Raw genomic sequence first — 8,549 nt, forward strand, 5'->3', positions numbered from 1 at the left:
AAGGGAAGGGGGAAGGGAAGGGAAGGGAAGGGAAGGGAAGGGAAGGGAAGGGAAGGATGCACCAGTCCTCAAAAATATGTTCATTCCCAATTGCAAGGACAGTCTGTGCAACACTATAAAAAATAATGGCACAAACACAAGGGAAAGCATAGTCTAGCTTTCAGAACATTGATTATTGGAGACGTTAATAGTGTAGAAAGGAAGTTGATAATTTAGAGAAGGAAAACATTCACCTTGTGTCCTACACTGACTCTGCAAGTAGGAAAAACACTTTTACTGTTTCTCAGGCTGGGCATATTTTAAATGGAAAATCACTGAGAGGCCACAAGTAAGAAACTACACTGAAAGAGCCCTGCAGGTTTTCCTCAGAACTACATCTCTGTTTGTCAGTGATACAGGTGTGAACACAGTATCATCCCGATAGCCGTTACATACTGTTTTGCCTTTTACGGATGGCCAGAATCCCTGGGGTCAGTGAAAGACCACGGTTTACCTGGCTTTGCAGAGACTGAGCTCGCTCACCTCCACCTATCCTTCTTATTATTTGTTAAAAAGGAGAGAAGTGGAACAGTGACTAAGGATGGATGGTACTTGTAAAGGGATACCATCTGCATGGCTTTTCCTCACCTTTGCCTCCTCATTGACATCCCAAGTAAAGGACACAGCATTGAATGCAATTTCTTCAATATTCCCAATGGTATTAAAACTCTCCTTGTAATCAGCTGTAAGAAATAACAAACAAACAAACGACTCATGAAAAAGGTTTGAACTTTCTCTTTTACAATTCGTAGTACATCTTTGCTTTTTCAGATGGGTTGTCGAATGCATCAAAACTACCTCTTGTATTGTTTATGTTGAATTATAAGCTTAATTGCAAAGAGGTAATACACTACAGCTTATAGTATATAGTGTATCACTAGCTAATGTTCTTGCAAAATATTGCTTGCTCTTAAAAAGGAATCAGTGTGACTGTAGTAGGAATGAGTAGGTGCATTCGTTAGCTTGGCCAAGGAATGGCCAAAACTGGAAAATTAACTAAAAGCTATTGAAACACTTAAAGGGATTGTTCAAACCTTGACATAAATAAATGACATTATGATAAATCTTAAAGAAGCTTTCTAAAAGGCTAAGAGCTATCATTGGAGGAAATAATCAGTAGTGTACATTTCTTGCACAGCTGTTTCAACTTTCCCAGGAATTACTGCACTGGATGCTGGATCTCTATTTTAAAAAAAAAAAAAAAAAAAAAGAAAGAAAAAGAAAAAAAACCCAAACCACAAAACAAAGAACCAAACACACGAAGATCCTTTCTCCAAAGTGTGTATGATACTAAAATAGCAAACAAACAAAGTATTTTTAAATTGTCTGACTACAAAATCTGCACCCTCTTCTCACTTCTTTCCAGAGGGCTGTTAATATTATCAATAACCTACTATTTCAGAAGGAATGCAAAGCAAGAGGGAGGAAGTCCAAATTTCAAAGATGATCTACCCCCCTCCTCAAAAACAGTAAGGGCGGAAAACCATGTAAGACAGACAACTTCCAGGTTGTCTTTATAATCGAAAAGAGGAACAAGCCTCCTTTTTCTCTCCCTTTGCCAGCCAGGTTAACACACTTTCTTCTTTTTGATGACACATTAAGAGAAAGACCAGGTTTGTAAGGAGGTAGTATCGCTTGATTAAAGGAACTTCCAGATTCTTCACGCAAATACATCAACTCTCTCTGGGACATATACATTTCCTTAGAATCCCTCCAGGGCTGTAATGGCTGTAATTGGACTCGGTGCCAGAGGGTTGAGATTACGTCATGCAGCAATCTTGATCTAAGTTTCCCCAAATCTGCGCTTCAGAAGTGCGCTGATTCTTAGCTTTGTAATCAGTTATAGAAAGAGGATGTTTTTGTATTCTATAAATGAGACACCCAAATGGTTTCAATATTCATTTCCTTTGCCCTTCTAAAAATAAACCGTTGGTCTCTAAAAAATAATTTCTAGGTAATAACTGCTTTAAAATAATTTATAACAAAACCATTGCTGCAAGGAGGATTATTTAACATTTGAGATGTGCAATCAGTATACCTTTCTCTCATCTGAAACGCAGGGATGCTGGCATTTCACTGGACAAATGAAACTGTGTGCCTGGGATACATGAATGATTTTGGGTACAGTAAAAATTCACTGTTCTGACCATAGGAACAGCACAAGACATTTGATGATGCAGCAAGTGAACATGGTGTTTGAGAGGGCAGGCAGGCTTTTCATTTCCACCATGAACTCAGATCTCCTCTCTAACTGAAGTCATTGGCTTCACTATCTAAATTCAGTGTAGGAATGCAAATGAGAAGAATTAGAAGACACATAAGTAGTTTAATATGCATGTGCATGCATCCACCCACCCCTTAACTTTATGATTCACCAGAAAGTGCCTCGTGCAACTGACTGTTGCATATGGGCGTGCTGTGTAGGTGCACTTTGGAAAGACATGAACAAGATGTCTTGTAAAGACACATGTTTTCTTCTCCTAAAAGTCTGTCAGAACCTCGCATCCCACCAAACCTTCCCTTCCCCCAACACATGCCTTCGCTTCCTTAATTGCCATACACAAATCTCATGGAGTGTCTATGTGACATGCTGTTTAAAAGCAGAAGTGCATCCTATTCCCCTCAATTTACAGATAATTAAAGAAGGATCCTCAGTACATTAAGAAACCATTTACATCTAAGGATATTTGAAAGTTGTTAGTGTGACTACAATTTTTCCTCTTCTGCTGCTGTGAGTTACCAGAAATAGAAAATTGGGGTTCTTCGATATGCAAAAAACCGGCTCTACAGGAATTACTTCCTCTTTTGTTGGGTAAACTGCATATTAAACGATGGCAAATTTCAACATTAAACACTAATCATTTGCATGCATTACATACCATTGTAGTAGTGTTTGTATTGTGCACATAAATAATACAAACTATCCTGCAAAAAAAATATGGGCAAGACTGTGGAGCACAAATAACCCCAATATAAAGCTTCCAGACCCACTCTTTATGTCCATGTTTGAACCTGTTCCGGTGTTTGTCAATTCTAAATAATCAATATTTGCTGCAATCTAGTATTGTATTTTTTATTTGACATTATTTTAAAAGAAAAAGCTAGTGATCCAATGTCACAGCACAGCATTGTGGAAAAGTCAGCTTGCCCCTCCCCCCAACTCCTGCTAAAAACAGTGAAAGTGCCTCCCTCCTCCTTCGGAAAAATCCATAACAGCACATAGCCTAAATTCTGGAAAACACCCTTCCTTCTTGCTTAGCAAGTGTCAAGTCCTCAGGTTTATTCCTCAAGCATTAAGGACTTACTTACATGTAAGTACATGCTTATCCTATTAATATCAATGCATCTTCATCAGACCTAGTACTGCATCTAATCCATTCAACCATCCTTCCTCTCAGGAGGTGCACCAGCCAGCACACAAAACAAATTAAATCAGTGACCCCTGCACGTCTGGAGTGAGGGAACAAGTCACTCTATTTCCTCTGATCTCCAGAATATAACTGCAGGCCAGAAGGCAGACAGACAGACCTGTGCCACCAGGGGAAGCAGCACAAGTAGAGTCGTGACCCCTATCTGAGGGCTGAATAGCTGGACCCCAGAACTAGAACATCGCAAATTCATTTTATTCTCTGCCTGCTAAGGACCAAGTCGTGCTCTAGATTAAAAGTGCATTAATAAACAACTAAAAAGGATTCACAGATGTTAAACATAAGCTACAAACATTAAGTTAAAATAATATTAATGATTAAAAACATCTATGGAACAGGTTACACAGATTTATGGCTAATCACAGATAGTTTTAAAGGAGCCTAATACATGATTAACCCTTTATATAGTGTTGATAGTTGGAGTGAAATCCAAAATAAAAGAGCAGTGTGACTACCAGCAGATTGCCAGACCATCCCCTGAAGATGGAACAAATCTGTTACACACCCCTGTCCTTAGCAAGCTTCTCTCACTACCTGTTTAAATGGTTCTCCATGGCATATACTGGCATTTGCTAATCTCCCTCATAGACACCTAATTCTGTTAACTACACAGGGCCTGGACCCTAACTCAGTATTCCTTTACAGGAGCCCTTCAGGGATCTGAATTTTTAATGTAAAGGGAAATCTTCATAGAGCCACACAATAATTTGGCTTGGAAGAGACCCCTGGAGGTTATCTGGTTCAACTCCTACCCTACTCCCACTCAAAGCAGGGCCAACTTCAAATTTGGATGAAGTTGCTCAGTTGGGGTTTTTTTAATCATCATCTAATGATAAAACTGCAGGATTTTGCTAAATGCAGCTTGATGCTTGCATGGGAAGTGTAGTTGGCAGCCATTCTGCCCTAATAAGCCCAATATCCACAATGTAAGTCCCAAAGAAAATGAAATGTACTTCAGAAACACTGTACTTGGTAAGAGCTAAGGCCGTATTTCAGTTGTTCTCAAGAAAACACTACTGAGCAACATCTAGGTCTTTCTTCTGAAAATGCTGAGGTGAACTGTGCTCTTACAGTTCTTACGTCTGACAGGGAGTGCAATATCAGTAAGTCTTACTACACTGGGCTTTGCTCATGTTTGCAGTCCAAATAAAGAATACGTGCCAGAGTGCCTCAAAAGTCAGCACAGACCTATTTCATCTCAAACTAATGGAAACATAAAAGACAATCACTCTAACACAGATAAACACGCAGCTCGTGCACAGCACTTGTTTTGCAGAGCACTATTTTACAGAATATGCATCATAAGCTGACTCGTTCAGGTAAGTGGACTGAAATGTGCTGGTACACCACGAGTGCGGTGGAGTCAGAGGGTGTTGGCACTGCAGTGGAACGAGCTCCTCAGCACATAGCTTCAAAGGTATGAGCATTAGCACTGCAAGCTTGTAGGGACTAGCACAAAAAAACAGGCAGCCTTCAGAAATAGCTGTGACGTGGCATACTTGCTCTTTTAACGTGTCATGATAGGAGTCATTTGGTCTGGGGTGGAGGTTTTACTGCCTTAACTACCCCAAAGGACAAAAGAGAAAAAAAAAAAAAGTTGGAGAAACAGTTCAGCCAAAACTATGATGATAAGACAAGAGGCAGAGAGGAGATTCAGGAAGAGCTGCTTTGACCAAATATATTTGACTTTAAATAATGCCAGCCTCAGTGGAGGCTGCAGCATTTGAAAGTTGAAAGGCACTGCATGAGTAGGACCACTTAGGGACTGATTCCCTGACCACCCTGTTCAATCACCCCTGAAGTCTTGCAGGGCTCTCTCCAAGTAACCTTGCTTTTTTTTCCCCCCTCCTCTCTGCCCCCTCTCATTCCTGCCATTTAATGGTTTGGTTCCCTCAGGCGGTCAAAACAAGATAGACTTTGTCTGCTTTGGTCTTGCCGACTCCTTTGACTGGAATCCGCTGCAGATGGCTGTAAACTGCACATGAGAGGGAAGAAGTGCTTGATGTCTAGACACTCCCACAGATTTCAACTTCAGGCTCCTTGGCAGCAGGTACGCTTTCTTCCTCTGCTAAAATCTTCCAAGCATGCGGATAGGGCAGTTGTGGCTGAAATGGGCTTGTAAATACCTTAGATGGGATGAACAGCAAACAGGTCTCTCAGGGTAGCACACCAGAGCTCACTTCTCCCTCACTTCTCTCCGACATCGACAAGACTCAAAAACTGGGGATGTAGGAGTCCTGTGCGCTCCTTTGCAGTCACCATAACGACAGCATCTTCACTCTCAGGCTGCACTTACACATCAGATTAGCTAACATAACTGTTATGTGGGCTGCTACTGGATCAAAGAGTGGATCAGCCTTTGAAAAACTAAAGGAAACAAACACTCTGCCACTCCTGAGGAGATGCAGACCTCAACTTCCCAGCAGCAGAAGGTGGAACACCGTTAAATACGCATGCAAGGGGCAGCTCTTCTTTGTGACTACTGAGGACCATTCCTTCTGCATGGTCTCCATCCTGCTTCATAGACCCCATAACCCAGTCCTAGCAGGGATGAGCCATTACTAAAAACTGTGGTACAAGCCTTGCAGCCATTGCCAATATATCCCACCACATCCCTGTGCAAGGTACCAGAGCTTTCCACATTCTGCAATCTTCCCTGAAACATCTGGAGCTCCTTTTACACTCACCAATGTCGAGGACCCTCTGTTTAGCTGTGTGCTGCCGAGAATGCCAGTATTTCCAGTATTTCAGCTGTTCGTCTCTGTTTTTATCCTCACTGAAAACAACCATGACCACGCTCTAAGAAAATCAACAGCACAAGTTGTATTAGTTAATATAATTAATAGTCAGAAACACAAAAATTAAAATCTCCCATATGCCTCTAACGCTGATCCAGTCACTGCCCTCCCCCAGTACTTTGGTTGTAGAAGATTGCTGGTTTTTATTCCAGTCCAATATTGCAATGCACTTAAAGACTCAGGGCAGAAGAAATGTAGTTTTAAAATAATGCAGGGCCTAGGATTATGTTCTTGATAGTCCAAATAAAACTTAATCGTATTCTTAGATTTAAGAAGCCTAAGTTCCCTTAAGTAAAAAGTGGTAATTTCAAAGTCAGAGTCAATTCCAATTCTGAACCAAGTCCAGTCCAAGTGTTGGAGTTCAGACTCCTTGCCACTCTGGAAGATAACATTACACTGTAAAGGGATGTGTTGTTATGGAGCTCAGACTTGCTGGCTAAAGGCAGGACATTTTTAGTTTTACCATACATAGTCCAAATATCCTTCTCGATAGCAGGACTCTTGCATACATGTATTTAATGACAAACTCAGTGTGAATATTTACTGAGTTTTCCTGAGCTTTTCAGTTCAAGTTCTGAATTCCCTTTGTTAAACTGTGTGATTCAAAGGAAACAGATTGAAACTTTATGCAAAACTTCACGAGTAATAAAGGCTTTTTAAAAAAGCCCTGCTGTAGGCAAGCAAAACAAAAAACACAAAACAATGAAAGAATGCTCATACTAGGTAAACCGAAGTGAAAAGAAATCACAGAGAACAAAAAATTCACTTTTAAATATCCTCTTTTTTTCCTGTTCTTCCTTTAACCCTGAGTCACCAAGCTCATAAAAAATACCATCAAGCTGTTTCATAAGCCAAGGAGCTGGATCACCATTGATTCATGATCTATGTCCCTCCACACAGTCACCATCGTAACCCTTCACGTGCTCTGTGACCTTTTCCGTTCCACCTATAAAAGCCGAACATCATCACTGCATCTTCCATGTCTAGCTACTGCGTGGGCACAAGGCACTATATGCCATGGATGAGTCCTGAGTTATGCATGTGCATACTGGCTGGCCAGCCAGCTGATGCACTAACCAGAATTGGCAGTGCAGAATGTAATTTTTCCACCAAGGATGGCATTAACCTTTTTCCTCTGTGAACCACTTACACGGAACTTGTAGAGGTTTAATACCTTCAAAACCTCTTGCCCCTCTGTCAGGTTTGGATGGAATTGGCAATAAATTCAACAGTCACTTGGCTGGGGGCCTGGCAAACAGAACACGATCGTGAAAGTTGCGTGTGGTTTCACAATCTTCTGTAAACTGTACATCATACAAAAGAAATGGTCTCACCTCTCCTTTACAATTTCTACCCTTCCGCTGCCACAGCTTCAAAACTCATGTGGCTATGCAGTGAACGAGACTTATGAGGACTGGTTTTCAGCCAGACCAGTGAGCTACTGACTCCTGTTTCAGCTGTACAAGTGCTAGAGCTGGCACCACAAAGGGGGAAGGAACGGGTGGCTGACAGGGAGAGAGACTTTTCAGCAGCAGAGAAGATTTACATCAGCTTCAGCCAACAACAAAACGCCATCATCAGCCTCATGTCCTTAGGAAACCAGGCTAAAAATTAACTGCTCTTCAGGTTTACAAATCATTGCCTTTCTTTAGGAAGAGTCTCTCTAAACTTCATGTATGATAGAAATGTACGTGTTGTTGTCTGCTTCACTGCTCACGTTGACTTTCATTGGTTCCTTCAACTAAAGTCACAACATTTTTACAGTACTTCATTTATTTGGATGGAAACACTTTTGCAGCCTCATACATATGCAGCCCTTCCAGCTTCAGGGTGAAATTTGCAGGGCAGCAACTCTGAGGCTCATTGTTCATTCCAAGGTTACTGGGTTAGGATTTGCTTACTCAAAAACATTACCAGGGAAATCAGGAGGCCTGTTCACTAGGCAGATGTTGCTGAATACCCAAGCACCAGTTCTATCCACAGAAAAGATTCTATAGGTACATCAGGGATAAAAGGAAGACAAGGGAAAATGTGGGCCCTCTCCAGAACGAAACAGGACACCTGGTTACCCGGGACACGGAGAAGGCGGAGGTACTCAATGACTTTTTTGCCTCGGTCTTCACCAGCAAGTGCTCGAGCCTTTCCCTTTTAAAAAGGGAAAAAAGGAAGACCCGGGGAACTACAGGCCAGTCAGTCTCACCTCTGTGCCTGGCAAGACCACGGAACAGATCCTCCTGGAAGCTATGCTGAGGCACGTGGAGGACAGGGAGGTGATTCGAGACAG

The 8,549-nt window shown here is 41.6% G+C and overlaps 1 protein-coding gene across 1 annotated transcript in view; it reads right to left on the reverse strand.

The window, feature by feature from the left end:
• The window catches only part of GRHL2 (grainyhead like transcription factor 2), a 59,539-nt gene that overhangs the window by 36,074 nt on the left and 14,916 nt on the right, over nt 1–8,549 (reverse strand). Inside the window, exons 7-8 of the mRNA XM_009277171.1 lie at nt 6,155–6,266; nt 628–722 (exon numbers count right to left, since the gene is read on the reverse strand). Of these exons, the coding sequence (XP_009275446.1) occupies nt 628–722; nt 6,155–6,266 (207 nt within the window). The remainder of the gene's footprint in view (nt 1–627; nt 723–6,154; nt 6,267–8,549) is intronic.

Source organism: Aptenodytes forsteri, unplaced genomic scaffold, assembly GCF_000699145.1.
Source record: "Aptenodytes forsteri isolate BGI_AS27 unplaced genomic scaffold, ASM69914v1 Scaffold145, whole genome shotgun sequence".
Lineage (NCBI taxonomy): Eukaryota > Metazoa > Chordata > Aves > Sphenisciformes > Spheniscidae > Aptenodytes > Aptenodytes forsteri.